General features: G+C 40.0%; 1 protein-coding gene across 1 annotated transcript in view; it reads left to right on the top strand.

Moving 5' to 3' along the window:
- kiaa1549lb (KIAA1549-like b) overlaps positions 1–18,833 on the top strand; it is a 58,007-nt gene that overhangs the window by 7,141 nt on the left and 32,033 nt on the right. Inside the window, exons 2-4 of the mRNA XM_088414045.1 lie at positions 13,449–13,781; positions 15,958–16,431; positions 16,512–16,627. Coding sequence (XP_088270171.1) covers positions 13,449–13,781; positions 15,958–16,431; positions 16,512–16,627 — 923 coding nt within the window. The remainder of the gene's footprint in view (positions 1–13,448; positions 13,782–15,957; positions 16,432–16,511; positions 16,628–18,833) is intronic.

The following is an 18,833-nucleotide window of genomic DNA, read 5'->3' as shown; positions in this document are numbered from 1 at the left end:
TCTTTTTTTTCCATTTAAAGTCTCATTCTTTCTGGTGTCTAGCAGTCGTGTGCAGAAGGTGAGTGGAGGAAACCATTTGCTACATCAGTGCCAGTGAAGCATCACAAATTCCGAGCACATTAAAGATAGAGTTCAACACTTGTTGAAGTGTTATTAATGAATAACCAAGCTTTTGGAAAAGTCCTGCGGCCTGCATGTTTAAACACATTTTGGTGTGTCTCACATTTGGAGGTCATTTAACAACTTTCACCAAATTCATTACAGGATGTGCCCTGTCTTTGACTCCTCATCAATCCGGATTTTACCCAACAATGGCTCCCCCCAGACTTTGAGCAGGAAAAGCTGTAGATAGAGTGTGGAAGTATCGATGACGAGGCCATATGGGATATATAATCACTACAATATTAATGGCAATATACAACTAGTACGCGTCCTGTGATTGGATAAGCTCTCCCAGAAGTCTATCAGTTTGCCGTGAATTTGTTTGGTGTTTGGAGCTACTAGCATTCTAGCAGATTCTCGCATACTAGAATCGTTTCACGAAAAGGGCAACATGACACCAAATATCGGCTGTGCACTTAAAAGCTTTCAAAAACGTTTGGGGACACCAGTTGAACGCTGAATCACGGCTTGAAAGCGTCTCAAAACTTATACCAGAAATCCACTTTCATAGAAAAAGTCTATGGTTTAAATGCACTGCTATGTAAATTGCTCAACATAGCCATTGAAGTCTTCTTCAGGAAAGATGGATTTTATTTTCCAATAATGATGCACTCTGTGGATCCACTTTGGTTGAGTGCAAACATTTTGTTTGTATTTTCAGTAGGTTTCTCATGTTTATTCTTTAATAAATCGAGCGTAACAAAATTTAATGTAAAAAAAACAAAAAACATGATAGATTTTAAAATCTTTGGAAAGGAAATGTTGATTGATTAGCTTATATTTAGGTTCTTAACCCCCCCCCCCCCCCCCCCCCCCCCCCCGTGTCACATTGATGCTATTATAAGGCATATTACTTTAGGTAGGAAAACAAATATGACATCACTGAAGGCTCAGGATTGAAACACATTATAAATTCGTTGCATTGGCTTAATACATATTTTCCATCATGTAGAAGGTCTAATATTTTTTTAAATGTGTTCTAGGAGTATGGAACAAATGTAATGTCTACACAATTCCCTGGAAAATTCAGCGGAATAAAACTAAACTGAATCCATCACAAACAAAATGAGCTCTTTCTTTGACATGGCCTACATGTGGCTTTCCAGCAACCGAATGGCAAACAACAACTCCTTGGTGGAGGTAATCATGGCTTTATTAAATTTTTCCTCCAGGTACAATCAAACGGAAAATATTTCAACCTGCCCTCCGGTCAAGACATGTGCACTGTAGTAGCTTGCAGCATTTGTTTGATTCATGCCTTTGATTTAGTGCTCTGCGCTTGCCGTGTCAGTGTTCAAACGACACGTCAAGCTCCCAGAGGACCGGTTCATCCCGGGCTTAATCCCAATGTGCTCCTGCCATGCCCCTGGGGGGCATGCCTCTTCGCACATTTACAACCAAATCGATTCTCACCCCGCAGTACGGCAAATAGCGCGTTTTGCTCATCACGGATGTGCTGTTAGATCATTTCATTGTGTGGGTGTGATGTTTGTCTGAGATCGCCACTGCCGTGACTGTGCACTGAGGGGACATTATGGTCTCCTCTCATGGGTATGTTGGATTTATAGGTATTCATTTGCCACTGCAGTTTTTGTCTGGAATATGTTCTCACTTTTGTTCGTGTGTGCGTGTCTTTTAAATATTATGACACATAAGGCCTGATTCATGGCAGGTTTGCACTGAGCACTGTTGTATACTATATGAACAGGTCAATGGAAGTGAAGATATGGTGATGGTGATACCTTCCAGAGTTCCCAGCTTTTGTCTTAGTAATGATATTGCATGTCTGTCTCTTATTGCTTCGCAATGAACATCACAAGAGATGTTGATGGTGCCCATTAACTTGTGTTCACTGGAGGGGACATTGAGTTGCAGGTACCACATGCAACCCGTAAATGCGATGGGAAAATCGTACCGCAGGGATAGGAAGAAATAAATGATTTATCTTTTTTTATAGAGTTATGAAGTTTTTCATAAAATGTTACAGCATTTTTTGAAAATCGTTAAAAGTTCACATTTAGGCTTAAATGACCTTATTTACAGTCAGTGCAGCAAGTGTGCATGTGTGTGTGTGTGTGTGTGTGGGGGGGGGGGTGGGGGGTGGGGGGGGGGGGTTACTCCTTCCTGAGGGGGGGCTTTGCAAAATATAGAGAAGCACTGCTCTAATGTGACAATCAAAATAGCAGTGCAATAATTTTCTATGTTTTTTTTTTCCACACCTGCTTTTTTGGCTCGGCTCTTACATAGTTATTTGAAACAATCTGTCACGCGATGTCAGATTCGATAGCGAAGAAGCGCACCTAAAGGAAAGAATATTATCTGGAGATCTTTTTTTTTCTCGTTCAAATGGCATTTGAGATTACCATCTGAAACCTCCATCCATCAAGCTTTTCCATACTGACGTGTAGTGATATGACCTAGTTATTGTTCAGAAAGAAACCTACCATATGTGCAGATTACTGTGAGACGCTCCTTTACTGTGTCTGTCTACCTTTGGGCTCTGGAATAAACCTGCAGCACTGCAATCGCTACACCGGGTAGACATGCAGCACTTTATGATATGTAAGGTTGTGTGATAGTCAGTTTCATGGAAATTTCCCAATTCAATCTGAAAATCTGGCAGATGGTTTAGCCTGAACTCCCATACATCAAATTGTTGCTTCTCTCAGCATTTTAACAATCACTTTTCTTCTGTTTTTCATTAAATATCTCATTTGTTTGTCATATAGTCTCTGAGAAAGCTGCATTACATATTGGAGTGTGTGGGCACGTGTCAAACGTTAAGCATTTTCATAATGGACTTGAATCCCGTGTAAATATCTAGTTTACGTTGAGCAGTGCAGCATAGTGCTATTTCATATGATTGTTTATGCATTTTAAAGTCTTAACATGTTTTTTGTAATGCAATAGAACCACATATGGTTGTATGAAATTTTATGTACTTTTTGATGAAACTATATTATTTTAAAGAAAGATTTTCCAAGTAATAAACCTTTTACTCTTTACCTCAGAGTCCATGAACATTTCTGCCCTCTCAATTGGGGAATACTGTACGATACATTTTTAATGCATTCTTCCTCTATCCATTTTCCATAGCGCTTCTCCTCATTAGCTAGGCAGGCGCTTGTCTCAGCTGACTCTAGGCAATCAGCCTGGAATGGCTACTAGTCAAGCACGTATTTAACCATAATGGGCTTGTAAACAAATTAGCTGTGCACAAGCATATTTGTGTGTTCATGCAGAGGCAAACCTTGATGTGCTTGTTTGTGAATTTTGTTCATTTCTGCACCATGGTGGACCTTCAGGCATACCAAATGCATTTTCTTTGGCGTGTGTGCGCCGTACTTGACAATTTGTTGGTTGAAGGTAGACTACAGTAAATGTTACGCCAGCTGGTTGACTATTTGTTGGGTGGCTGTAGACTACATGTTACGCTAGCTGGAACCATGTTCAAGTATCAATAAAGGTTGTGTCATGCGATTTGGTGAAAATTACGTCTGTGAAAAGACCAAAACTTTGCCTAACCTGCCCCTATGTGAATCTCCACTGAGCTCGGGCCCGTCACTATCAATTAAAAAAAAACAAAAAAAAACTATTATCGTATTTCTTATTCCATCGAACCATTGAGTAACCACCCAATCCCCCATTTTTTAAAATAATCACCAAACAGTTTAATTATTTAATAATCTACTCAGGTTAAATGTGATTTGAAGTGAATGGATTTAACTACTCCTTATTTATTATCTTCTATACATACGAATTTGACAAAATTTGCCCATGCTAATCGGGCAGCAATCACTGTTAGCATTATTGAAAACCTACTATAAATTCAAAAAGGTGTAAAAAAATGTGTTTTATACAACCAACATATTTTTTATATACTGTATACTCGCATGTCTAATAATCGTTATTTATATTACATGGGGAGTGCTTCCAATGTACAGTCAAAAATATCTTAACCATTTCCCCTCTGATTCACACCTAATTAAAATAGGTATTTAGAGTCTTTAGCTAACCTAATTAGTCTGTTTTCACAAGTAAAAGAAGAACGTGGCCATTTCCAGATAAAAAAATTCGGGTGAGATTCAAACTCACAACCTTTAATTAGGAAGCAGTCTTGCTAATCACATGCTCCACCATGCCGCCGCCTGTGGTTTTGAGGTGAAACCAAACTCATTTCCATGTAAATTATCATAAATATTATTCCGACTGCAGGGGCCTCTTTGTTCCCTAAATGAGTTGTTAGTTTCATAATTACATTGAATAATTTGATTGATTACTGCACAGTATGCGTAAAAATAAAAGACATAATACTGTAGAGTCTTACTTGTCTTTGTCTTACCGTACTGTAACATCTCAAATATTGGCTCAATCCTGCTGTTTGGCATCTGTATGTCTAAGCTAAAGGTTGCAGCAGTGTGATGTGAACCTGCCTGTCATGCAGCGTCGATGTGAAATGAGCATGGAAATTTCTCTCGCATTTTTGACCTCATCAGAAACATGACAGCGGGGTGTCCACTGGCGTCACAGCACCAGCTGCAGTAACGTGAGGTCTACTCGGGTCGCTCAGGCTTCCCTTGCAGGATTGATCTATCCTTCTGTCAGAAAGAACCTATGAAGATTTTGTTTTGCACCAGCTGCGGGGCATCAAGGTTGAATCCGAACACAACTACAAGATGGGCTGTGTGAATGTACCAAATTGATATGTTTTTCGGCTGTGTGTGAAAAGAAAACCCTTTTTATCTTTTCTTATCCACTGTCTCATAATATAACTTTGTTAAGTTTAATTATCAGCAGTAAAACATGGGTTGTTTTCATTCAAAACACGAAGTTCCTGGATGAAAAGTGGAGAGAATTTGATTTCTTGGAGATATGTAAATGACTTAGATGCTGATATATTTTCGCTTTTGTGTCATCTCAATTTCTAAAACAGCAAAAACAAGACTAAACAAGCTTTTTATGGCTAAATAAATGACCGCATGCCTGGAAATGATTATCTGTATCTTTAATTCCATTGCGTTCTTCAGTCACACCATATTTTTCACGTTTGTGAAATGCTCCATTATCTTTTATTCCATACACATACTGTACATACGCTGTTCAAGTGTGACATGCCTAAACTTGTCTAACCTGCGACGTGTTGGCTTTCTCCCCATTCATAATCGACATGACCATAATCTTTATCTTCTACTCAAAGCTGTGCTGAGCTCAAATGCAAAGCAATATAAAATGGTCATTTGCAGGAATCTTTTAATCATTGCAGTGGTTTACAAAGTCGGATGAGACTCACTTCCCAAATTTAGCCGGTAAAAAATTGTCATCTTTTTTTTTTTTCTTTTTCAAAAGGCTACAAGATTTGAAAGGTGATGTTTACATTATACCAATAGTGCAGTCAAAATTGAATCAGGCAGACAATTGCAACAATAGCACAAGGCAGACCTCTTCCAAGGTGCTGCTCCATTTGATAAATTGGATTGTTACCGGCCCACTTTATTCCAATAAGTGGACTCCATAAAGTCTTATGGAAATTGTTTGTGTAGTTTGTTCATAACTAACAAAAGGAAAAATGAACAAAACTTCGCCTCCTGCTTGCAAAGTAAAAGCTCCTGCACAACATATCCTAAGCGAATGTTTCAAGGCTACAAGTCAATCTCATTTTAATTTACACAATATGTGCGGTTCTTTTTGAAGACCAAATCCTTCTAAATGTCCTGCAGCAAAATAGGCTTGTATTTGATTGTGCCTTGCAGTGTGCAGAGACCTCGCAATACAGAGCATTTACGCTTTAGTCAGTATTCCTTATGCTCAAGATTTCACTTGGCTTTAACTGAAAGCTTAACAGGCTTTTCCCACCTTATTATCCCTCATTGTCTGCTTCCCTTCAACCTGCTCTGGCCTTGACTAACCTCTTCTGCTTCCTTTTGGAAACGGATTCAGAAGAAGTTGTAAGTAAGGAAGAGGAGGAGAGTGAAAGAAGAAAACATGTTGGCAGGATTCTGACCAAAGTCAGAATTCTGACTTTCAATAGAGACTTTTATTCATTATTCTCAGAATTCTGTGTGAAAGCCGAGGGGGGGGAGAATTTACTGCATATTTTCCAAATTGACATTTGTAATTTTCTCAGCACATGTGAAACTTATTTAATTGCTTTTGTTCCATCCAGGGCCATTATGGCCACTACTTTGCTTTGAATTTTTGCTTCTCCCTCGTTAGAACAGCAGCAGTCAATGCTTAACGGGATCTTTTATAGCTTTCTGAATTGAGGCCTTGTATAATATACTCTACATCCAACTGTATAATGCTGATTACCGTGAAAATTGTCTATCCTTGTGGGATGATGTTGTCCCTCTGAAAGTGAATTTCCCAATTAATAAAAACGGCTCCATCAAAAGTATTAGGCCTGCCATCTTAAGAAGCGCGAATGCATAACTCAGAGGACCACAGTCATGCTCACCTTGTATGTAATCTCATTAGCTGGTGCCCTCCCTTGACCCCCAGTTGCCATTTCATGTCCACCATGTCAAATGGACGCCGCGATCCTGAGATCCATCAGAGTCACAGCATGGAATTATCTCCTCGGCCTGTCTCCTCACGCATCTTACACGCAGCAGACGACCATGAGTTTTAATCCAGTCACGTCCTCCTCTCTGCACGCACATGCGCCACACAGCCGCAATGTGACAAGATGTTATTTGAAGTGGCACAATCATGTACTTCTGGGGGATTGTTGCTAATTTGATGAATTACTTTTACGCCGTCGGCACAAAAAATGAGCTAAAATGTGCAGGATTGCAATGAAGATTTTTTGTGTTAAATACACTCATTATAAAATCTTAAAGTGAAATAAAACTCACACTGCATATTTTGGCGCAAAGTATTTGGACATTGTGCTGGAGCCTATTCAAGCTGTAGTTAGGGTACAACCTGAGCTGGTTACCTGCCAACTGTAGTATATGTGATGTCCATCCATTAATCTTTTTTCTATAACCGTTTCCCCTCACATGAGTCACTAGCTCACCTATCCTGTCTTCAGGCAGTAGGCGGGGAACACTCTGAACTGGTTACCAGCCAATTGCAGGGCACCCAGGGACGAACAACCATTCACGCAGCCAATCACACCTAAGAATAAATTAGAGTTTACAATACACCTGTTTTTGGAATGTGGAAGGAACCCCGAGTACCCACACGGCCATGGGGGAGAACATGCAAACTCCACACAGGAAGACCCAAGCGAGCTGGAATCAAACACGGCTCTCTGAACTGTGAGGTGGACGTGCTAACCACTCTTCCACCATGCCGCTCGTATGTCATGCGTAATTGAACTCGTTGTGAGGCTAGCAAGCTAAGTGTGTGAAAATAAGAGATTTGTAGATTGGCAAATAAAAACAATCTAAATAGAGCATCCATGTGCAGTTACCTCGGAATGACCCATAGTACCTTGTCGCTAATGTCATTTTACAAATGAGTTATATCAATGAACAAAGTGACCAATAAGAGGTGAAACCACCATGATGTGACACTCTAGCATGACATCAAAAAGAAGCCAGACACACGCACATCTGGACAACTGTGTGTGTTATACAAACAACTGTACGTACATGCACTACCATACCTCATGGCAGATCATTATGTCATCTTAACATTGGTGAATACTTTGAAAGTAATTAACCACCTGTATTACATTTTACATTATACTGTAAGGCCATAAATATTTGCTGTCAATGAGGACAGCCACTTGTATTTCCTCAATTGACTTTGTAGAACGGGCTGCGTGGTGAAGTCATGGACCCAGCGCACTTTTGACGTAGTACGGAAGCCTGCTGCTTTTAACGGTTCTTTCCTCTTTCATAGCATTAATTTTCAATGATGGCATGCCATGATCCTGAGTAACATGCACCCAGTTTTAAAGCTTAATTTGTCCATTTGAATTCCAAGGAATGTCATGTCAATTTTCCCATCTCCAGAATGCTTTTTCCAAGCATTTGACAAGTTGTCACTGTCCCAAGATGGAAATTTATAGGATTAAATTTTAGTTTGGGATCAGGAAAGATGCAAAACAGTGTGAGGCTACTTCACAACAGACTACACTGTTTACCTATAAATGTTTCAATGATATTTATTCATGCATTATATCAGAATATCTAACGTCAATAACCATTCTCATAAAGTATCGGCTTGGACAGTTTTTTGCAAGGGAAAATCACTTTCACAGCAGTAGTTTCTAGCTTTTTTTATCGATGTATAAAAGAAAGTACACAATATTTTTTTTAACAATATACTGTATATTATAGTTCCTATTTTTTTCTATACCAGGAAAAATCACCTTGTTCTGCAGCCTTGTAATGAGGCATGCGGCCTGCATTTTGTTAGATTCCCAAATATGCTTGTGTGGCTGACAATGGGCCACTGAAAAAACCTTTCCTGGAATGGCTTGCTTTGTATACCTTGTGCACCATTTAGTGAAATTGCATCTTTCTGAATGTGCACATTGAGGCCAAAAAATCAATAGCTTTGGGCATCTATTGCTCTCTCTTTTTTTTTTTCTCTCAAAGCATTTGAGCTAGCAGATATATAATCTTTCATGTAAGAATTCAGCGAGAATGTGTCCCCTGCTACCTTTTAAAACCAAGCTGAGTAATGGCTTTCTCTTGCCTGTGGTAGAAACCCCTGAAAAAATATAACACAGAATGATAGGTTAAGCGGATAAGAGTATAGATATATGTTAAAGTGTTGGGCTTGATTTGTTTCGTGTTATCAAACCACTTTTGATTTCACAGCCCAGGTTTCTTTCCGCTTACCCCGGAATTTACCCTAACCCCTGCTTAGTATGGAGGAATTTGAGAGCCCTGACCTCAATCTCATCAGACACCTATTAGATAACCTAAGACCAATATTGTGAGGCAGGCTGTCTCTCCTGTCCATGCCTCCATGCTTATCACCGTGTGTCTCAGACCAGCATGAGTTTGTGTGTTTGTGGGGGGAGGGGGGCAATGATAACCTTGCAGCTTGCACTACAGTGACAGTGTGTCACAGAATAGCCTGACTACAGCATGCCATGGTGCACAAGATGTGCAAAAGCCTGTTTGTAGTGGGAGTATTAGGCCAGTTTAGACAAAGTGCTTGTGGCTAGACAAACCTTTATCTCGTAGCAGGAAGGGAACAATAGAGAGTTTGTTAAAAAAAAAATGGCAGCTTACGGTCAAAGTAGGAAGTCTTGATTTCGATTTTCAGGCAGTTGGCGGTTGACACCTCGAATTGGTCGATAGACAATTGCAGGGCACACAGAGACAAACGGCCAAGGACAATTTAGTATGTCCAATACACCTGCCATGCATGTTTTTGGAGTGTGGGAGGAAGCTGGAGTGCCTGGAGAGAACCCACATATTACTGAAATGTGCGCATCAGGGAGGTTAGAAGTAGGTATATGCAACTAAAAAACTAAAAAAAAAAAAGTGTATATATGCCATATACCCCTATATACCCTCCACTGTATGTATCTATCTATCTATCTATCCATCCATCCATCCATCCATCCATCTATCTATCTATCTATCTATCCATCCATATATATATATATCTATATATCTATATCTATATCTATCTATATCTATCTATCTATATCTATCTCTATATCTATATCTATATATCTATATTTTTTAAAATAAATATTGTATTTATAAAGTCTTACAAGAGAAGATAAACATCATTTATCAAGCTCATGTCAACATCTCTGTATGGCTGCAGTAGCTAAGTGTTTTCCGGGCCGCGCTCCAGACAGCTGATGCATGTCACGGAAAAAAATAGAAAGCTCTGCATTGTGTCACTTCAGCAAGTGACAATCGTTGTGTACAAAGAGGACAGAAGATGTCAGGACCTTCCGAATGTCCCACAGACTTATAGTCACATTTTGAATGGGACGAGGAGAGCAGCTTGATTGTGTTTGCGTCCAATCTGTGTTAGTCTTCTACGAAAAGAGCCCAAACCTGAGGGAGGCCTCTGGCACCTCATCAGAAGTAGACGGTCCTAGTCCTGAAATGTGTTTCTCTGCTCCCAGCGTTCCATGTGCCTTTCTTTCGAAATGTACTCTCTTGTTTACCATTTTCTGCACTCAGGAGCACAAAAACAGCTGAAAGCAAAAGGAAAAGGAGCGTATAATGGAGCATGCGGTGACACGTTGGACCGCTGGTTACTCAAACATAGTGCTTGCTATCTGCTCAGGGGAAAAATATAAAGCATTTGTATGGACTTCTGAGAGAAAGTTTTATATTGAGAAAAATAACTGAAGGGGTGACAAAGAAAATGTTTTTCAACAGATTGTTGGAAAAAATTGTTTCCATTGTAGGACCTGTACCGCAAATTTCTGCGGAACTCAATGAAGTAACCAGAAAGTATATATTTACACACAGCTCTCAAGGTCATGTAGTACAGTTTGGCAACACTTAACACAACCCCAAGAACTATGGTTTCTTAAAAATAAATAAATAAGCACACAAAGCACAATCCACACAAATTGAGGGGAAGGGGCTTTGCGTTTTCCATGTGAAGTGTGATTGCAGATTCAAAGCACCAGGTAGCGCTCTCATTTTCAAAGTCTATAAGGGGGTTGTACATTTTTAAACTGTTGTCAACTATTTTTTTTATTTTTTTTGAGAAAAAAGTCAACTCCTTTATACTCATTTCTTCAGGATAATGTCACGATGAGGCATGGCGGTTTGAGGCGGTGTGGGACGTGGGAAAGGTGGAACCGAAAAGATGCAGGGCAGACTGGGATGAGGCTCAAATGAGGAGGGTTTAATAGCCAACAGAAGCAGGGTTGTGAAGAACCAAAAATACAAAGTACAACAAAAACACTAAACTCAACTCACTGGGGCAACAGAGGAACGGGAGGCAGCACGGGAAGGACAGGTACCAAGGAGCGTGAGACAAGACAGCGGGGGAATGACGTACAATGACCCGACAAGGGACGCGGCAAAACACTGGGGCTTAAATACTAACAGAACTAATTAAGACGCAAGACACCTGGGAACAACAAGGGGCGGGGAAACTGACTGGAGGAAACACACGGGCGACAGGTGAGGTTAATTATAGTGATGACACGCGGGGGAAACACAGAGAACCTATAAATGAAACTACACAACCCAAAACCCACAACAAAAAACAGAACATGACAGATAAAATGTTTAGGATATTGGTGCTCTGTGTTAGTGCTCCAGATCAGTATACATTTATTATTATTTATGTATTGTTGTTTATTGATTTAATATTCTTTCCATCATCAAATAATTCAATTGCTAAAAAAAAAAAGAATTGACCTTTTTTAAATTTCAGGCACTTGAAGGTTTTTTTTTCTGTTTCAGGCTAACATATAATGTATAAACATGTAAAATATAAACATTTGTTGAAAGTTGATTTTCATTGCTTTATTCTTTTTCATTCATTCTTTTCCATTTGATTTGTTTTATGAAAAAGCTATTGCTTGCATTCAATGAGTGACAGCATAGATTTAAAACAAAGCGAGGACTGTACTCTCTAGTGCAGTTTACTGGAGGTGAGTTGAACCACTCGCTCAGTCGGACACCACACACATCTGTAAAAAATACACATTAAATGCATTAAACCACAATGACTTGTCGGTAAGCACATTTCAGGGGTTATGTGCAAACATTTCATTCTTTGTTTGATGAAGCAAATTGAGAACCGCCACACGTGAACTCAAGTAGCAGGGTTGGGCTATGTGGATGTAGCACATCCACCAGTTTAGCGCTCTCTTCATTTGTTCTTAATAGTTCCTGGGAACAATCTGCATATTTCATTTGTAGTGTCCCAGTTTTTAAATTTCGAAACTCTGCTCATCCTAGGGATCACTGTACAGTGTCTTTACATTTCCTTTGTCCTGGTGCTATCACACCAGCAATACTTAGAGTAAAAAGGAGTGTCATTACCACTTACTTTTTTTCCTTAAAAAATGACCTGCAGACTTCATTTATCATTTCCTATGCAAACAACCTCACCTGCAACCCCTATGCAGTTCTGGGACCTCCTTTAACTGCACTTACTCTCCCGATATTGTCAGCTCCACTTTCTCTTTTCCTGCCTGCAAGCCAAAACTTCATTTATCCAATCACCTCACCCTCTCTGGCCCAGTGTTGAAAAATCATCCCATATGTTTCACTCCATCAGAGCAGGTGGCTAGCTGGTGGTAGCCAACACCTCAGCGAAGATTGGCATGCAAACCGGTGTTAGCAGAGCAGGAGAGGGGCAACAATGTCCATTTCGTTAGTGACCTTCTGGTAGTATCGAAGGAACAAAGCTTCAAGTGAAAAAAAAAAAGAAGAAAGGCAATAGAGTACATCTCGAGAATAATGGTGATTTTTAAAGGTACGCTGTGAGAGTGAATTGTGTCACAAGCATCGTCCTACACGGGACTGTAAATAATTGAAAATTGCATACTACGGCTCTGAATATTATTCTTGCTTGGAATTTTAACACCTGTTTACCTGAATTGAATGTGCTTTTTGTGGTAAATGTCATAAATGTCGCCTTTGGCATGTGATGTGAGGGTTTTTTTTGTATTTGTTGGTAGGTCTTTTTTTGGCTCACTCCAGTCTCAGGAAAGAAGTGGAAGCTCAACAGTTCCCTTTTCTCGACCCGCTAAAATATTTCACAGTAGTTATCTACCGGGCAACAACATAGCTATCATGTTGCACTTTTGCACCAAATTGAGGAGATGAAAGATACATACAGGCAACCCATTGATGGATCTGTCGATGATCCGTCGTGAATAAAAGTGACCAACGGGACCAGCACCTGAACTTCAACCAACTTAAATAGTTGACTCGGAACTGGCTATAACAAATAAGTTCAAACGTAGAGCATATTCGCATGTATGTTCAAATGTATTTGCAAGAACATTTGGATGTATTTGCACCTGTGTTCACGTGCATTTGCACATACAGCACTTGCGAGATGTATTAGATATATTGTATAAATGGATGGAAGATAGATAGATAGATAGATAGATAGATAGATAGATAGATAGATAGATAGATAGATAGATAGATAGATAGATAGATAGATAGATAGATAGATAGATAGATAGATAGATAGATGGATGGATGGATGGATGGATGGATGGATGGATGGATGGATGGATGGATGGATGGATAGATAGATAGATAGATAGATAGATAGATAGATTCTACACGTTTTTAGTCAAGAAAAGATACTACATGAAACATTCAAATCTGGAATGTTAACCTAATGTCATCTTTGTTTTCCATGAACAGAAAAGAACACTTATGATGCCTCTGGCTCCTCATCTTTACCAAGCGACCCCGCAGTCCCGGCTGCTCCAGTTCACCCGTCGGCTGATCAGCGGGTGCCCTCTGTGCCCCCCCACTCAGAGGCCGGGTCAGAATCTGAGGGGCAAGGCCTATCGGGCCTACCTGCCTTTTCGTCTGTCTTAACTGTCATGGCGGAAACTGTCAAACACCCAGAGAGCCTTGGTCAGAGTCGAACTTCCCCGACATTCTCCACCGATATCAACATCACCCAATGGCCTTCACACAGCTCCAGCCGAGACTCAGAGACGCCGTCTTCATCGTCCCCAGGAAGTTCATGTGAGACTGACTACCGACCACTATATTTTCTCATGATGATGAAGCGTGTTCGTCTTGAATGTTTACCTCACTTGATTATCGTAGCTTTCTCCAGCCACTCCCTCATTCTGTCTTTGTTGTCCCCATCTTCCTCTCATTGGATTTTCCCTCGCAAGGTCATAGAATAGCTCCTCGCTCTTTTCCACTGAATTAAACAGTAACATCCATCCATTTTCTATACCACTTGTCCCCATTAGTGCTGCGGGCGAGATGGAGCCTATCCCATCTGCGAGCTCATAGGAGCACAGAGATTTGAATTACAAACCTCAGAAACATGAGGCAGACGTGTGAACCATAACTGAAACTTTCACGCTGTTATTGGCTCTCGCTTGGAATGGGAAATCCAATCATTTACTCTGGGAAGGTATTAATCCACCGGTTTCTACTTTGGTCTCACAAATCACAACTGCACCGCACTGTCTCTTACCATCGTCATCGCCTGCCGTAAAAAGGGCAATAAATTGAAAGTATGCCTAATTGATTCATCGCTTGATAATGTCTAAGTAGTAAGTAGAGACACATCATTCACTTCATGGCCGGTGTTAAAAGAACTCGCAAGCATTCAGTTAGGATGCCTGACCATCAATGCGAGAGTTGCAGATATACGGATACAAACATGTTAACGCAATTCACAAGGTTCATTGACCATTATAAAAATCTACCAGCGCAATGATCTGATACCTCAGAAGTCCTAAGAGATATCTAAACGTGATTTACTGGTGACAAGAGGAGAATTTGGCCTTGAGTCCTGCCAACATTTTATTTAATAATAGCATGGCTGAAATAGGATGACTGCTCAAATCTATGTTATCTAAAGCTTACCTGATTTTTCACTTTGAGTCTCACCTCTGAAGCCTGAGTCCACGAAGGCTGGACTGCAGTGTCAGATTAATTCCACTGGCTGAGTAATAAAGTCATAAATGTGAAAAGAGTAGAACCCAGGGGTATGACAAATGCACTGTAGTCTTTTTCTGAAAAAATGACAGACTCTTCTTTGAAGCAGAGCAGCACAAGTCATTATTTTGTATCACGAAGGAAGGACCACAATTCTCTGTCAAATAATAAACGGACCACTGTGATGGGCACTCCAATGAAGAGTTACAGAACAGTAATAATGCGTACTCAGTACTCAGTATTCCAGTACGCCGTACTGGAATGAACCAAACCTGGAGTGCTTGTTTCTCAGATAAGTCCAAAAATCCTAATAGCGGTCACCGTGCCAATGATGGGCAGCATGCTGAAGCACTGAGGTATTAAGTGCTATTTTCAGCTTTGGCACAAAAGTAATGGCAGCACATTGAAAGTGGAGCACCACCAGAGATGAACCATTTTCAAAAAAACAAAAAAACAAACCTTTGAATCAGAAAATACAACTTCTGGCCTCTATTTGTCAAATTCTAATTTAGCAATAGATGGACCATCAAAACGGCATTCAAATTTGGATGGTCGAAAATGACACACGTGCAAATGTGAAACTTGATCAATCTGATAGTAATGAGCAGTGATTATTTTTATCAGCTGTGGGTGGTTCCTGCTCCAGAATTAACTCATCTTGAGAGATGAGAATATGGATGCATCTCCAAACAAGCGTAACTTCTTTATGACTGTATATACTGTACTGTAATACCAAAATACATAATCCAATGTATTTATTTTTATTTTTTTTCTCCAGTCTAGAATGTAAATTAACAATAAATCATCTAGGCAATCAAATTAACGTTATTAAATGTTATTCAAACTAAGATATGTTTTAGATTATGAGATTCTTAAATGTAGGCATCTTTTGTCCATATAACTGCTTTGCACATCTTATTTTTCATCTTTATGATTTGGCTCATGCTTTGTGACAGGTGCACATCATCGAGTTGAAATCATAGGTGTTTCCAAACCTTTGACTGGCACCCAAAACACATTTAAAATGAACCTTAAGAGCTCAAAGATTAGAGGACATTTCTGCTGTAGTTCTAGTTTTTTTTTTTTTTTTTTTTTAGTTTATTTGTTAAATGCGATCAGCTAGTTCATTAGCGTTTGCTAGCTACAATGACGTTACTCCCCACGAGCGTCATTACTCAGTCTGACCTCATTCACAGCAGATCTCACGCGTAATCCCCCCCCATTAATGTTTGTCATTTTACAGTGGCGGGGAGGGACAAGTTCCCCGCCGGGACATCTAAAGCATCTGCGCCCGCTGCTCCCAAAGAGGCCAGACAACCCAAATCCACTGAAACAACTCCTCCCGGGCCCGCTGAGAGGACATCTCAGGTATCACCTGTGACTGCTCAACAGGACACCACAACAGCCTCTGTGAAGCCCAGCACCACGAGTGCGGCTGCAAACGTCACTACGAGAATGCCCCGCAGTTCAACGCCTTCGCCAAGTGTCACCACCACGTCAACCCCCGTAACCTCGGTGCTTCCCGTCACCACTTCCTGGAAAACAACAACCACCACAACCATCAGGGCGCCGACTACCAGGAGAATATTCATCCCCCCAATACTGAGGACAAGCCCTCCAAGGGGCGGAACTACTGTCTTCGTCTCCCCTTTTACCACAACCACTGAAGCTCCAACTCAGCAGTGCAATATCACTGAAAGAATGTGGGTCAGAACAGGTAACTATTACTCTTGTTGATTTGTATGTTATAGTTCACTTCAATTTTTAAAAATGAATCTTTACATTCATATGTCATAGTTGTGTCCATCTATGTGAGGAGGAACAGACTGGACAGCATCCAGAGGCAAAATCTACGTCGTGGACTCAGTCAAGGCCTCCGGAAAGCTCTGAATGATAGCTCAGCCCAAGCGCAGGTTAGAATATCCATTTCCGCTTTAAATCTGCTTTCTTTGAACAAGGCATGTAGAGTGGTGTCAAAAAGCAGGATGTATACACGCTCATTTACGCTCTCGGGTACGGCTAAATCTGTGGATCAGAAGAGTTGGTTTGGAAAAAAATCACAAGCTAAGCTCTGCTGGGTGCATGCTGAACCTTTAACACAACAGGCTTGAGTTTGTCCGCATCTTATCAGCTCTTTACAGGGTTCACAGAGGACAACATAGCTAATGAATAGGAATGCGATGAAACACAGAGCCCACAAGGCAAGCAAGATGTGCCGCGAGATTGAATCCGAGGGAATGACACGCATTTTTGGCAACATTTGTAAAGATAATAATAATCATGACACGTTTTGTTTTTATGAAGCATACTTCAAGAAACTGAATTCATTCAATCCCAGGGAGGTATTTTCATGTTCTTCTTCTTTTTTTTTAGACGATCTAAGCGGGCAAATGTAAACATAAAAGGTGAATCTTGCTCATTTTTCAACTGCAGCTGAGATACTTTCTCTTACCGAATAGTTTAACAAATTAGATACAGTTTGTATTAGCTGCAGTGTAAGGCATGTTTTTTTTTTTTAGTTTTTACAAACTGTCCTTGTCTTTCCTGTCTATATTTTGCCATCCTTTTCATCATAATTGAAAAACGCCGGTAATTTGAAAGTAATTGAGCATCCTGTATTTGTCCTGTTGGCATGCAGCTATTGAGTCTTTTTGTATGTGGATTAAAAAAAATAGTTTTTGTTGTAAAAAAAAAAAAAAATTAACACAGAAAACCAAATAACACATTTCCACTTGAGCTAACCCTTATAATTTTTTTCAATAATCATTTTTTTTAAACATAAATAGAAGCTACGGTTTTAGACAAATCTCTCCCCATAAATTTGGGTCAATGAGACAAAGTGATATCAGAACCACAGAACACGCATTTGAGTCAGCCTGGCTTGTGGAAAAAGTGATCAGTAGGCATAGAAACCGTGTCAGCCTGTCAGCATCAACGTGTGCAGAGACATTTATGTCTAATAAACCGCCTTTGAAAAGTAATACAACTGCTCTTGCCAACCGTTATGGCGCACTCAAGTGCTGGTTGCAAGCAACTTAATTTATGCTAGATGCTGGAGCTAAACGCTGGCAACAGGAGCCATACGATAAAATGTCAGTGCTATCAGGTCATTTTTTTAGCGGCTTGAATTGGCGATAGAATGTGATTTCACAACAACATTGTGTTATTTATATCTGGAGTTGGGACTTAAAAACGGAGCAACAATTTATGCAGAAAAAACTCAAGAATCAAGTCAGCCATTGTTGCAACATGCTGCTGGGCACAATTTTAAAACCCAAAAGATACCAAGGCGTTCCTGCCCATATATTTGTTCTGGTAAAGTTTACTTTGAAGCTGGCTGGCCTTCTCACCATGTTCGGCGCCATGTTTTGCTGCCATGCTTTGCTTTAACAAGCAGCATATTCTTCTACATACTTAATGAAAAAAAAACAAGTCTAAATGAAATAGAACTTGTGCTTGGGATGAGGGACGAGAAATTTTGCAGCGTGAATGAAATGTTCATTCGGTTCATTGTGGTTTTAATGACTGGCGAATGAGTGTGCCATATTAACTCTATCAGTGCCATGGACGAGAATTTCCGTCACGTAAAGTACTTAGTTGGTGCGCCAGTGACAAGAATACACCTACGAGTTTTTTTTTCTTTTGATGGATAGATGACACTCATAGACAGCCCTAACAAACTCGTATTTATCAAGCACTGTAGAAGTGTATTTTTATAATATACGCAAACTGTTATTTTGCCATCAAAAACACATGTTCGTTGTTTTTGTTTATGTTTTGACCGAAGGAAAGGACAGTTGAAATGTTTCAGATGCCACTAAACCAAAAAATATTTGTGTCAAAGTCACTGTTGTGCAGTTCAAAATAACTTTGTGTCACTCAAATGACGAATTTTCAAACAATCATTACTAAAGAATAGGATAAGATAAAGAATAGAATCCAATCTTTCATATTTTGGTACTTTCATTGAAAGTATCATATGGTAGACATAGCACAAAATATTTTCTCCACCTTGAAAGAAAGGGTTGCCTTTTTGAGTATCATGGCACTGAAAGAGTTACAAGCCAGCTGTGTTTTTCCATTGTGATCATCATCATCCACCTTTCCATGAGCTGCCAG

The sequence above is a fragment of the Hippichthys cyanospilos genome, chromosome 4 (assembly GCF_059441005.1).
Source record: "Hippichthys cyanospilos isolate Australia breed blue-spotted pipefish chromosome 4, RoL_Hcya_1.0, whole genome shotgun sequence".
In the NCBI taxonomy this organism is placed as follows: domain Eukaryota; kingdom Metazoa; phylum Chordata; class Actinopteri; order Syngnathiformes; family Syngnathidae; genus Hippichthys; species Hippichthys cyanospilos.
The sequence above is the reverse complement of the archived record's forward strand: the minus strand, read 5'-3'. Positions and strand labels throughout refer to the sequence as shown.